Raw genomic sequence first — 13,971 nt, 5'->3', positions numbered from 1 at the left:
CTACAAAGTGGTCCCTCTTGGGGTATTCGCAGAGTTTTTGGTTTAATCAAGCAAACTTCTAGAGGTCAAATTTCACCTTGGGTAAAAGCATATCATTAGACTTCCAAGATTTCTGGCGGAAAAAAATACAACTAGAACCTGTTTTCTCTCGAGAATTACACCATGATTTGATTACACTTTTTTTCCCTGACATGTAGCCCATTTTATTAACTTCTGCTTTGCTTTTAAAGGAGGCATCTACTGTTTTGCTTCCCTGAAGAAGCTCATAATGTTATAATTCAAGTGTCAAGACAGATTAGGTTAAACGTACTGTGTAATTCCCAAAGGAAAACAAACTTCAAAACATACTCTATTTGCCTTGTAACATGTCATGGATTGCATTAGAGTCGAACGGGTAATTCTGTCGCCTAATGTGTTAAAGTTGGCATGAATTTTATTCTCTATGCAAGGTGAGAAATTACTTAGCTAACAAAACATTTCGTTTCCCCTCTTTGCGTTCTTTCTTTATGAGATTCTGAATGTGACATTTTCACAAAAAATCCCTGCACTTATTTGTGAAAAATGTATATTAAAACCAAAACACATCAAATGGAAAGAAATCACAGATGGTTTTATTCACAACCAGTAGAATTAATGGCCTTCTCTACTCTTTATAAATATTGGAAGCAGATGAGTTCATTACTATTTCGCTCTAATAAAGAAAACCTGCTTTATTTTGACAAGACATCTACTTATCTAGTGTTTCTACTGAATAATAAATCTATTTGCTTTGAAAAATAAAAGAGAGGTTGGGAATTGGCAGAAACCTACCTGGATGATTTGTCAATTAAATTAAAAAAAAAAAAAAATCTTCATTTCTGCTCACGAAAAGCTGGAATTCGAGCGATTTTGAAAATGTCACTAATTTTTGAAACAGAAAGTTTTGAAATGTTTACTTTGTGGTTGTCTTAAATTTTTACATGGTTCAACAAAGCAAGCACAAAAGTGAAAACATCTGAAAAGGCTTTTGAAAAGGAGAGAGTCAGCACAAGCTGGGGAGAGCTGCGGGCTCCTTTATCTTGGAGAGATCTGCACACATGGAGCAGAGTTTAGGGGCTTTTTCGGGCCTTTTTTCCCTGCGCATTCAAACACTTCCCAGTTCAGAGCCCCGCGCCGTGGCGCTTGCCAGACCTTCAAAGTGCTGCTGGCAGCCTCGCCTGCAGTGGGATAAAACATCCGACCCTGGGGAGGCAAGAGCTGAGTCATTTTAACCCCAAACAATGCTCACTGATGTGGTCATCTTGTTAGTCATGGAAATCCTGTGTTATTTCTATTTATGCTTCTTTCAACACTTATTAGCCACGAAGTGAGAGGGTTTATATTAAACTGCAGAAGATGTTTATCCTCTCCAGGGCCACGACAACCAGCTACGTGGCTTATCAATCATTTCACAGAGCCGTGCGAGAAAGGAAAAGACTTCCACAAATTCCCAGGGCAAGTTCATTTCTAATGCTGCAGGAGGGGAAAAGCAACAACCCCAAACCAAGCAAACGGCAAACCAAAACGGGCAAACCCCAAAAGCACGTGTCCAATGCTCTGCGGGCTTCGGGCTGGCTTTCCTTCTGACGCGCGCGCACGGGTTTCCGGATTTCGACAAAACGAGGGCTCTCCCGGGGTTCACGTTTGGGAGGCAGTCACATTTTTTAAAGACAAACTGCAGTTCTCAGTGGTCTGAGCTTTAAACAGAGCAGAAGCCGGCCTTCCGCGTTCAAGTGCATTTATATTACATGTGGTTAGAAAACATCAAACCCCCGAAGGACGGGCGAACTCCGCCGGCCGGCCGGGGTCTCACCTCGTAGCACCTGCTCCAGGCAGGGTCTCTGCACGCGGGCTGCGAAGGAGCGCGTCAGGAAGCTGGTGACAACGTGGAAGGCGACTGACCTGAGCGCGTGCAGCGCTGGGCTCGTACGTACCGACTGGGTTTGGGGCACGTTTGTGCCATTCACGGCAGAGCAAGTTGTGCAGTTGCGTGTGCACGTGTGTGTCTGGGACTGCCAAGACTCAGATCCCCGTGGTGCAATGTGCATGGAGGAGAGCCAGCCACTTCCCTCCAGCCTGAGCCCCTTAAACAAGAACAGACCAAAACCTTCCCCGGCGGTTCGGGGGAAGTCACGTCTGACCCACGCATCGGAGCCCGCGCTCTGCTCCGGTCATCCCCCGTGGCGGAGCTGGCAGCTGGTTGTTTCAATGACTCCTGCCCCGGTCCCTCCGCGCTGGACGAGCAGAGACAGCCACCCCCGCGCGGGGAGGGGACAGCGTTCGGCGAGCAGAGATTTATGCGGCAAAATGGCTCCTGGGCCGGCAACAAAAGCTTGCCCGTGGCTCCTGCTGCCAAGTAGCAGGGCGGCACCGGGCACCGTGCTCCCGCCTGTGGCTTCCTCCTCCGTGGAAACCCGTGGAGGCCGGGTTTCTTAACGAAGCGACCTGTGGTATTGGCTACGTGAACAGTGCGGGGCAGTCACAGCCGGCCCACGAACCACCCCGGCCTGCGTCAGGCACGGCACAGAGGTGGCCCGTCCTGCTGAGCTGGTCCGTGCGGGCAGGCGGAGACCCGGTGTCTCAGCTGCTCCTCGCCGGGGCACGGACTGGGCAAAGCGCAGCCGTGGGGCATGGGGCTTCCCCGGGAGCCACAGGACCCCCAGACCAGGCTGGCCGGCCTTGATGTCCGTGGCCAGGGAGGGGGACACACAGCACCGGGGCTTTTCTCTTGGCTGTCAGAGGAGCCGGCTCACACCAGCCCACCGGCCTGTGCCTGTGCCCATGGGGACACCACGGCCCGGGCATGCTCCCCGCCGAGCCCCAGCTCTTGCGGGCCAGGGGCTGGGCGCAAGCACTCACCCGCTGTCCAGCTTCACCTGCTTGGCCCTCCTCCGCGGGCGGTGCTGGGACCCCCGTGCTGACGGGCACAGGCCCGCGCCGTCCAGCGCCTCCGGCACCAGGGCTGCCCCTCCAGCCACCGCCGGGCCACGCTGCTTCTCCTCCCCGAGCAGGAGCTCCCGCTGCCAGCTCGCCAGCCCCAGCGGGCCCATGGCCTCGCGCGAGGCAGCTCGCCCTCGTCACGTTTCCAGCAGAGGAAAACCGAGCGAGCTCCGGTCATGGCTGAGGACGAGCTCGAGACGGGACCAGGGCGCTGGCCCGTGCCACGTGCGCTTCTCCAGACGCGGCCCAGCAGGACTCTGCGACGGGGCTTCCCCGGCCCCCACAACCGGCAACGTCCACGGGCTCCCACTGGTGTTGCCGATCGCCAGGCGCCAGCACCTCCCGCTCCGGCTCCGGCTCGCGCCAGCCACGTCCCTCCGGTGCCGTTAAAACGTTTCTCGCCGGCGGTCGCCAACAGTCAGAGCAGGGCAGCTCTGCTCCGCTCGGGGGAGGAGGCTCTGGACCGTAAAACAGGGCACCTTCCCTGTAACTCACACCTCCCCTTTAACAGCCTCTCTTAAAACGGGGCTGTAGTTCAGAGTTAATTATAAAGCCCTGTTTATTTCTGCAGAATCCTGGTTTATAATATTGGTACAAGAGAGGTTTTAGAGCCCCGAGTTGACTCGGGCGGCTCTTGGCCGGCCGCACGCTCTCTCTCGAGTTCTGGCAGGGACCCACCTGGACCCGCCGCATCCATCCAGCTTCAAACAGGAAATACCGGGGGGGAGAGGAGCTCCATGGGTGGCCGCGGGGTGATGAAAGCCCCGCACGCTGCCAAGTCACTCGGTGCGGGGAGGAAACAGGGACCAGGGAGGCTGAAAGTTTGGCCTTCGTCGATTCTTGTTGACTGAACGTTTTGGAACGGTGACAGGAGTCTGCTCCCAGCCGTGCGGAGCGCTTGCGACCACCGCAGCTCTTGATCCTGCGCACCTCACGCCCATACGGGAGGGCGCACCGTGCCCACGAGCTGACAGACATCTGCAGCACCGCAAGGCCAGAGCTTCCTGGTAGGCCGTCTGCACAGCAAGCGGCCTCGGCGGTGACCCCGGGGCTCCTGGAACACACCAGGGTGCTGGACGGACAGACGTACCTGTAACAGGTGCGCATGCACACGCCCCTGGACACCGGCACTGAGGCAAACGTTTAGGTTGCGGAGTCGGGCCTTCCAATCCGCTCTTTCTTTCCAAACGGTGGCAGTTGTCCACGCAACCTGAACTCGGCTCCCGCATGCCTAAGGACACTGCAGGATCCCAAGTGTATCGCTGCATCTGCCAGTCTGCTATTAACAAACAGCCGCGGGACTCCCGACACGTACGGCTGGGACGTGGCCACTGACCGGGGCACGTACATGCACTTCTTTTCCCCTGCAGAAAATCTAATTTTGGGAGGGGTTTTTCCAGCTGTGGAATGGACTTTTTGACCATCCCTTCACCCTGGACACTTTTAACATAAATTTCCAATGTTGAGAATAGCTATGTGGGCTCAGCTCAGTCCACATCACATCACGGGACTCGACGCCCCGGCCCGCACCGCCGTATGGCAGACTGGCCCAAGGGACGGTCACGGCTCCCAACGACCGCACTCGCGCCGAGCCCTGCCTTTGGGGCAGAGCTGTGGCACGTGCACCTCTATTTCCCAGGGAGACTGTTGAACTCTTAGCTTCAAACGAAACTACAAAAAAGCCCCTCCCACCAACCAACCAAACCCTGAACAAATATCAGGGAGAGAAAACTGGTTAAAACAAACTTTTATTTAACAAATTATATTAAGAATACAGACTAAGTTATCACACAATGAAACTTCCCTTTGTAAAATACAGGAGGGCCATCTAAAATAAATATAAAAGGTAATAACATTCATAAGATTAATACACAGTAAATTCACTTTCAATAGCCCAACAAAAATGCATAGCATCTTAAAAAACATTTTGCAACTGCATAAAAGGTTTCTCTTTTCCATTTTCATGATACGACAGTTAAACCGCTGCTGTCAGGAATTCATTTCACAATGAACGACCCAGAAATATTCAAGCAGTTTGGTTTCCCTGTATCCAATGAACAGAAGGAACTGAGCAGCACCGCACTGAGTTTTTAATTAGCAGAGGGTCGAGTTTCCCTAGCCGCAATCTTTTCCTAATTTTATGGCTCAGAACAACTAATATCGACATTTGTTCTCTTTCCGGCTCTCTCCGCTGCTGCTCGGAGGAGAGCTCTGCTCTACGCTAGTTCTTCAAGGCTCGAAGGCTGAGGTAATATTTGAACGCAGCGATACACGATACCCTTCGCTACGAGAGAAACGCGCCCGTGCAGGGGCCGACGCGAGGCTCAGGCACCGCGTCAGTCCCGCTTGAGCCCTTGTTGCGGACACGGGGCCTAGTGCAGCCCCTCGGCCCGGGGGTCGCTCTACCCTACCTGCAACGGGGACGGCAGACCCTAAAGAAACGGCCGTGTCCTGGGGGGACGCCCCGGTCCAGGGGACACCCCGAGCTTGTCCGTCGGCAGAGCTCCTCTTGCTCCAGGACCCCACTGCTAGATGGCTCCGAGGCGCCCGAGCACCAGCCGCCCCGCAGCTCTTTGGCGAGAGGCTGCCCCGGCACCCGGTGGAGACACGCCGGTCGTGGCCTGCATCGCCGTCCCAATGAGACGCAGCCCCAGACCGAGTCTGTCGGGCGCCGGGGCTGGACCAAAGGGGCCTGCCACGGGGTGACCATCCTTCCTGGGATCACCCGGACAATCCGGTTCCTCCGGACGTCACAGGGATGTTTAATGGGCAAACAACAGGGATGAAGGGGCTGCCCTGGGTGAGGCAGGACAACGGGGATGGCATCTGCCCGGTCTGGGCATGGCATGCCCGTGTCCACCCCGTCCCGGGCCAAGAGGGGCTATCGGGTCGTGACCGGGGCACTGGGATCTCCAAGGCCCTGCTGCAGGCGTGCGAATGGCAAAGCGACCCGTGTCCAGCCGAACCTGCTCAAGCTCTTCTGAGAAACCGGTGGGGAAAAACCAAACAAACCCAACACCACAGACTACCACTGACACCTCACTAGCACACGGGCTCACAACAGGTCCCTCCTACAGCGCACGTGCTCAGGACACGCTCAGTGCGAGGGCGGCAGAAGGGAGAGAGAGAGATCGGAGAAGTCAAATCCTACCTAACTACAGCTCCACACCGGTCCCGTACCGGGGCGTCAGCCACGCCGTGCCCCATGGGGACCTCAAGACACAGACAGCCTACGTCACTCTGGGGCGAGCTCCCTACCCTACTGCGACCGCGCTGGGCTCCAGCCTGGCGGCCCCGTCCCTTTGCCGGCCGGTCTACGAGCTGCCTCAGGCCCAGGCCCCGGCGCCGCTCTTTGCTGCGGGAAACGCCAGAGGCCGAGCACCGCCGACAGCTAGGAATCAAAGGATGCAGCCCGGTGTCAGCAACGCCCTTGATGTCCTGACCCGTCTCCGCAGACGGGCCAGGACACTTCACGTGTATTTTGGCGAATTCTCTTTTATCCACACGACCAACCGCTGCTCTCCCTGATTTTGTTCCAGGGACCAAGCGGGGCCGTGACAGCTCTGAGGAACTGCTTCCTCTGAGCGTTACATCCGCTCGTCCCCTCGCGTCCGGACCAAGGTGGACTGGACAGGGACTCCTCCAGAGCCAGCCAGTGCCATCTCGGCAGCCTGCTGAGCAGAGGACGTGCCGTCTCCTTGGGGGTCTGCCGGGACCCCGCCGGCGCACCCACACCGTGAGCTGAAACTAAGACACTTACTGGAGACCCCACCGCCTGTGCCTTGTAGGCACCAACGGAGAGCACTGCCAGCTGTCCGTGGGGCCAGGATGACAACTACTGCACAACAATTAAGACTTCCTCACTGAAATACTGACACGATGCCCACAGGCCTCGGTATTCGGGATCCCGAGGGAACACATCCTTGGAACATCTCTTGCGCTACCGTCAGCTCGCCCCGTGCCAAGTAGGATCGCGCGCTGCAGAACCACGCGGCCAAACTGCCGTCACGTCGCAGCAGCACTGACGGGGGTCAAGCAGAGGCTCGGTAAGTCCGAGCGAGCCTGGCTGGCTCTGACCAGACAGAGCCCGTGGTCCAACACACCCTCTCGGCCCAACACAGGCTTGGGGGCAGCTGCACCCGTGCTGTCCACGCTGGCAGCAAGACAGCTCTGCTGCACCACGGCTCGGGACCAGCACCCGCGTGAGACGTCGTCGCCTGCGTTTCTTCGCAGAGGCATCGCAGAACCAACCTGGGAAGGGCTGGGGAGGGAGGCAGAAGACAAAACCTATCTGTACAACCGGCCGCAGAGACCTGGCCCTACCAGTGCCTGGGGACATCCAGTGTTCCTGACGGGGCACGGAGGTAAAAGCTGGGTTCGGTTTCTCCTGGAGGGGCGCAAGCCACCGTCGCTGCTGAGAGACAGAAAAGAACATTGATTTTGGCTTTGGGCATAAGCGACTCCTGATGCACTTGGGGCTAAACTTCGCCAACGGGATGTCAAAGCTGCTCCAAAGATGCGAGACTCGGCCAGCGAAGGAGTTACGAGCGGGTGCGACGGGAGGAACTCCGGACAGCAGAAGGGAAGAAAGCGAGAGAGAAGGACAGGATGGGCCAGGCCTCTGGCTGCAGCATGGAGTGAACCTGAATTTCAAGCAAACGTGGCCGGGCCAGCTCCCGCGGCACGCTCGTTTGCTGAGGTCAGCATCACCAATTAGCCTTTGGGCAGCTGGGCAGCAAGGCTTGGCCTGGCCTGGCTTGGCTTTCCTAGAGGATAAAATAAGACCTGTAAGCTGCCGTGGAGCCCTAAAGGCAGGCACAGCTGTTGTGGGGGGTCACCAGGGCTCCACACAGCTGATGCAAAGCGTCACACGGCCTTAATGCTTGTGCCCAAGTGACCCTTCCACACCCACGTGTGCCCATTCCCCCTCCACAGCCCAGCGTCGAGGCAGCTTGTACAATGGCTACTTGTTTGGAAAGAGTCCAAGGGGGAGCGTGGCTCCCCAGAAGGCTGTGAAGTTTTGTGCTTGTTGTTACAGCGATATGGTACGGTGCCTTAAGACCAGAAATGGATCTTTGGACAAGAAATATTTTTACATATGTACAAATAAGAAGTACAAACCGACAGTATAAAACCTACCGTTAGTCACCATTGCGTTACACTAGAAAACGCGGGAACAGTCGAGAGCAGTGCAAAGCAGGTCAGTGCATCCAAATAACCCAAACCGAGAGCTACAATACCGGTATTTGTTACTATGGCAATTGCATTTGAATAGGGTTAGACAACCAATAGTCTATCATACAAAAAGTTGCACATTTTAACACTTACTTTTTAAAAAATGCCTTTTTTGCCACCGTAACGTAGCTCTGTTCTACAGCAGACTGGAAAAGCAGCATGGAGACCAGGTGAACATTTCTAAATAACTTACGACACCAACAGACTTCACCAAGACATGCATTTCACTGAGACACGAGCTAGGGATGCTGACCATCAGCCTGCGGAGGTCAGGGCTCCATGCACCGTGCTCCTGACCAGCGGCACGTGTCAGCCTCGTCACGCACCGTGTCTTGAGAGTAGCGTGTTCCTCCGGGAGGGCCGCAGCGATCACGAGGACTCACACGGCTCCTCCTCTTAGCAGCCAGCAGGAGCAAACGCTTGAACACTGCCCAGAGTACCCAGCAGGTCCCAACGCCCCTTCAGCGGCAGGTGCCACGGCAAAGCTTCTGGGCAGCGGAGGACTCAGGGTGGCGTTCCCGTGTCCAGCTGGTGTGCTGCTGGCACCGAGTCCTGGAGTGCCAGCGCCCCTGCACACAGCAGGCACGCCACCTCCTCGTGCAATGATGTGCAGCCCCTGACCCACTCTGCTTTACTGAGGACCGGGCCTCAGGGAATGGGACCCGCTGCACGAGCCAGAAACAAAGCAGGCTCCAAGTGGATCTGAGCCACGTGCAAGCTGCTGCGTGGCCTGGCTTGCAAACAGCAAGCAGAGGTTGACCGCTCCCGGGGGCTTGGCCGGGAAGGCCACCACGCTCCTGACTCTAGGGCACGGACGATCCTGCCTGAGGAGGGCACCTGGGCATGCCCAATGCAAGCTGGTGCGCGATGCCGTTTGCTGAGTGACCGGCTGCGTGGTTAGCTGTGCTCCTCGGGGATGTTGCCAGCGGGGTCCCGCCGGGGCTCTCCAGTGCTCAGCACGTCACTGCCGCCGGGTGCGACAGGGCAGCAGGACGCACGGAGCAGGGAGGGCTCGAGAGCTGTTGGCTCAGACACGCACAGCGAGGAAGAGTCCAGGCAGGGTGACGGGCGAGGGCGGCTGGCAGGGCTCCACGGTCCGGGTGGCAGAAACAGCACGTACGGGAGAGGGGGGAACGCAGCGGAGGGGCGGCAAGCGTTCGCGACGTGTCCTCTGCTGAGAAGGGGTCCGGTAGCGCTGGGTGCCGGGGCTGGCGGCCCGCTCAGTAGTATCCTCGCACGCGCACCGCTTCTCCGCAGAGCCGGCCGCCGCGCGCCCTCAGGACTGCGGCAGCTGCTGGCACCGCGTGGGGCTGGGGGGCAGCCGGGCCGCCGCGCTCTGCTCGGTCCTGAAGCTGTAGTCGTACTGCAGGGCAAAAAAACAGAGCAAACACGCCGTGATGGGGATGGGGGCGAGCCAGTGGCGCAGGCCACGGCGCTGGGTCCGCGACTCCCAGAGCAGCCCAGGAGCCCAGCCCCGGCCGTGGGGGAGCAGCTGGCACAGTTATACCCAGGCGGGGTGCCCCCTCAGCTCCCCGAGAGTCCCATCCTCACGGCCCCCCTTCCCCCATGCATGGAGCTCCCCTCGCCTCCCAGATCCCTCACCGTTGGCAGGGCTGCAGAGCATGCTGGCCCCTGGAGACTTGCGCTCCCGGAGACCTGGCCCGGGCTGCCACGAGAGCAGCAGACTGGTGCCACGTGCCATGCACTATTCTTGTGCAAGAACAGCTGTGTCGGTCCACAGCCCTGCCAGGACGGCAGCGCCAGCCTGCTGCCTCTCTTCCCCAGCGCTCCTCCTCCTCCTCCTCGAGAGGACGGGTAGCCCAGACCAGCTCCAGCGTCCGCAAACAAACGGAAAGCAGCTCACAGCTGGTGGACACAGCTCCCCCTCTGCATCTCCAGAGGGGCTGGACAGACATAGTTTCCTAGTAGCTAGGGTCAGGAGGGACCTGAACAGATCGTCTAGCCTGACCCCCTGCCACAGGCAGGAATGAATGCTGGGCTCACAAGACCCCAGACAGGTGATCGTCCAACCTCCTCTTGAATTTGCCCAAGGTAGGGGCGAGGACCACTTCCCTGGGAAGTTGGTTCCAGATTTTGGCCACCCTAACTGTAAAATATTGCCTTCTGATCTCCAACCTATACCTGTTCTCCATCAGCTTATTACCATTGTTCCTCGTCACCCCAGGTGATGCTGGGGAGAAAAGGGCTCTGTCTAGTTGCTGTTGATCCCCCCTGATGAGCTTGTAGGCAGCCACCAGGTCCCCCCTCAGCCTCCTCTTGCTGAGGCTGAACAGGTTCAGGTCCCTCAGTCTCTCCTCGTAGGGCCTGTCCTGCTGCCCTCTCACCAAGTGAGCGGCCTCCTCTGACCCCTCTCCATGCTGGCCACATCCCTCCTGGAGTGCGGCGCCCAGTACTGGACTCAGTACTCCACCTGCGGCCTGACCAAAGTTGCGTCGAGGGGGAGGATCACCTCTCTGGACCGGCTTGAGATGCACCTTTGGATGCATGACAAGGTGTGGCTGGCCTTGCTGGCTGCGGTCTGGCATTGGTGGCTCATGTTCATCTTGGAGTCAATAATGACTCCGAGATCCCTTTCTGCCCCTGTGCTTTCAAGAGGGGAACTCCCCAGCCTGTATGTGTGCTGTGGGTTCTTTCTCCCCAGGTGCGGCACCCTGCACTTGTCTGTGTTGAACCCCATCCTATTCTCATCTGCCCACTTTTGTAGTCTGTCTACATCTATTTGCAGCCTCTCTCTCCCTTCAAGTGTGCCCACCTCGCCCCACATCTTAGTGTCGTCAGCAAACTTAGACATCGTGCTTTCCACCCCCTTGTCCAAGTCGCTGATGAAGATGTTAAACAGTGCGGGCCCAAGGACTGAGCCCTGGGGTACCCCACTGCCCACATCCCTCCAGGTTGAGTACAACCTGTCACCACTACTCTCTGGGTGTGCCTCATCAGCCAATTTTTTACCCATCCAACTGTGTAGGCATCAATGCCGCAGTCGCTCAATTTATTAATGAGAATGGGGTGAGAGACAGTGTCAAAGGTCTTCTTAAAGTCTAGAAAGAATACATCCATGGTGACACCATCATCCAAGGATTTAGTTACTTGGTCGTAAAAGGCAATCAGGTTGGTCTGGCAGGACCTGCCTTTGATGAACCCATGCTGATTGCCCCTGAGCATGATCTCCCCTGCAGCCCCCCACAGATGTGCTCCTTGATGATCCTCTCCAAGATCTTCCCGAGCACTGAGGTGAGGCTTATGGGCCTATAGTTATTTGGGTCCTCCTTCCTCCCTTTCTTGAAAATTGGGACCACATTAGCCAGTTTCCAATCCCCCGGCACCTGGCCGGATGACCACGCATGCTCATAGAGCCGGGCCAAGGGCTCCGCGATGACCCCTGCCAGCTCCCTCAGCACCCTTGGGTGGAGGGCATCTAGACCTGCAGATTTAAAAATGTCCAGCACTTGCAGAAGATCCCTAACTACATCTGCACTGACTGAAGGCCTGACAGAGCTATCCCCAAGATTGTCCCTCCCTCTGGTAGGTGGGATGTCCCAGTCTCTGTTCAAGAAAACAGAGGCAAGGAAACTGTTAAAAACATCAGCTTTCTTGTCTGGCATGGCCACCAGATTACCGTCTGCAAGGTGCTCTGGCGTAGCCACAAGATTACCGCTGTGCACGGGGGTAAACGTTTCCCTTCTCTGGCCCTGTCTGCACACGAGATCGCACCAGTGTGATTAGACCGGTCCAGACAGGCTGGACAGCCCCCGGGTGAACACCCCAGCACAAACCAGACCGTGCCTCCCACCCCATCCCACATGCATGAACTGAAAAAGGAGTAAAAGTCATCTCTAACTAGCAAGGACCTGCAGCCTGGCGGGGCTCTTCTGGTGGAAGAAAGGGTAATCTCCCCCTGGGAATAAATCTGCTCTAATCTGGCAGAAGAAAAAGCATCTCCCACCAGACCCGCAGGCCAGCGGCTCCTGGAACCAGCCAGAGCCCGGAGCGAGCGCCCGCCCGTGTCCGCCTGTGACGGTGCAAGCGAGCACAAGCGCGTGGCAACACTGCCATCTTGCGGCCCAGCCCCGGGTGTGCGCTTCCGAAGGCCGGGCAAACCCTGTGTGAATGCTGGAAGTTCAGCTTTTCTTCCGCGTCTCTGGGCCCTGGCTATGACAACTGCAGAGGCTGCCGGCAAACTGCAAAGAAGGTTTTGCAGATGGGTAAACCCTAGTCACTCCAGTCGCAGCAGGATCCCAACCTCCTGGCCTTTGCCTCCCTCAAGTCCTAGCTCTGGTCACAGAGGAGGACAGCACCCCGGGCAAGCCGCCGCGGAGCCGGCACCCTGGCCCGTGGCCACTCAGCTGAGGCAGGGAGGAGCACCTGCCCCACGGGACGCTGGCAGGGGGCACGCCACGCTGCTGGACCCCTTGGCTGCTTGGCACAAGCCAACACACCCCAGTCAGGAGACGTGGGCATCACGAGCGCCGCTCGCAGCTGGTTTGCCACGGAGGGAGCCAGCAGCGTTCAGCCAACACGCTCGGTCACAGCACGCAGCCGATGGAGAGACGCACGTCTGTCGCTGCAACCATCCCGGCAGCTCAGCCCAGCCCTTCCTGCCCCAGCTCCGGAGAGCGGCAGGTAGCCTGCAGGAACGGCATTGCCCTGGCCCTGAAGAGCCTCTCTGGACATCCCACGCCCTGGCAGCCTGGCAGGCCAGGGGAGCTTCTCTCAGAAGCACCGACGTCGGCTCAGCCCAGGCTGGAGGCTGCGACTGGGGCGAGCCCACGCTCCTGCAGGGACGAGAGCCCAGAGGGTCCCGGCGGGAGGGTCTCGCCCCTCTGCTCTGCATCCGACCGATGCTGCACCGGGGGCAGGAAGGAACTTTACCTTTACACCCGCCACATTGGGGGGTGGGGGCGGTTTGGCTTTCTTCTGCCGTGTGGCTTGGTCTCTCTAGCGAATTTTAACACCCCCACAGCAGCAGGACCCCGACCGCCCGCATCCCCCGCTCTACCTGCAGCAGGGCAGGTCGCGGGACAGGGCTGACCGTGCAGTTTGGCAGAGGTCAGACAAGGATCGGCCCAGGACTGACCCTGCCTCAGGTGGGGCTTGGACAAGACGTGGCCTCCAGCGGTGCACGCTGGCCCGGGTGTACCGTGAGCTCGCGGCACAGGGTCGCCCTGACTCCCGCGTGCGGAGGTGCAGGGCAGAGGCCTGTCCCGGAGCGGGGCCCCGATTACTCGCATCTGAGCACAGACACCAACCCGAGACCTCCCACCTGTGCCCCCGCGACCCGGCAGCACGGCCCCGGCTCCACCACGGCCGGCATTCCTCCTCTGTCCCACAGCCGCTGCGTCAGCTCTTCACCTAGACCCGGGACCTGCCCACGGGCTGCCGGGACTCCCCGCGGGACCAGCCAGGGCGAGCCGCCGCTGCCAGGCTGCAGGCCCGAGGCGGGGACTCTCGCCTGCTCTGCGCGGACACGGCACCGAGCCCAGCGCGGCCGCCCCACGCGGGAGGTCCCGGCCCTGCCGCCGCAGGAGAAAACCGACCACCGCACACTTCAAATGCCCCGTGCAAAGGCACCAGAGCCTTCGCGGCACCGAGGGCCAAGCGCACATGAACAAGCGGAGCTGCGTGGGGGGGGAAAAGACTTCCAGAAAGTGGCAGGAGGGCGCTGCCCAGTCCTCAGCTCTGGCCACGGGGCTCATGGGCACCTAGGGCAGTGGAGCGGCTGGCCGTCCCGCCAGCGGAGAGATCACTGGGGTTATAAGG

The 13,971-nt window shown here is 58.4% G+C and overlaps 1 protein-coding gene across 3 annotated transcripts in view; it reads right to left on the bottom strand.

Moving 5' to 3' along the window:
- Positions 1–4,690: 4,690 nt before the first annotated feature.
- The window catches only part of MVB12B (multivesicular body subunit 12B), a 75,724-nt gene continuing 66,443 nt past the window's right edge, over positions 4,691–13,971 (bottom strand). For all 3 annotated transcript variants that reach the window (XM_059715760.1, XM_059715761.1, XM_019495317.2), the window contains one exon: positions 4,691–9,556. In XM_059715760.1, the coding sequence (XP_059571743.1) occupies positions 9,470–9,556 (87 nt within the window). In that variant the 3' untranslated portion in view covers positions 4,691–9,469. The remainder of the gene's footprint in view (positions 9,557–13,971) is intronic.

This window comes from Alligator mississippiensis, chromosome 12 (assembly GCF_030867095.1).
Source record: "Alligator mississippiensis isolate rAllMis1 chromosome 12, rAllMis1, whole genome shotgun sequence".
NCBI lineage: Eukaryota > Metazoa > Chordata > Crocodylia > Alligatoridae > Alligator > Alligator mississippiensis.
Note: the sequence above shows the minus strand (reverse complement) of the source record. Positions and strands in the feature narration are given on the sequence as shown.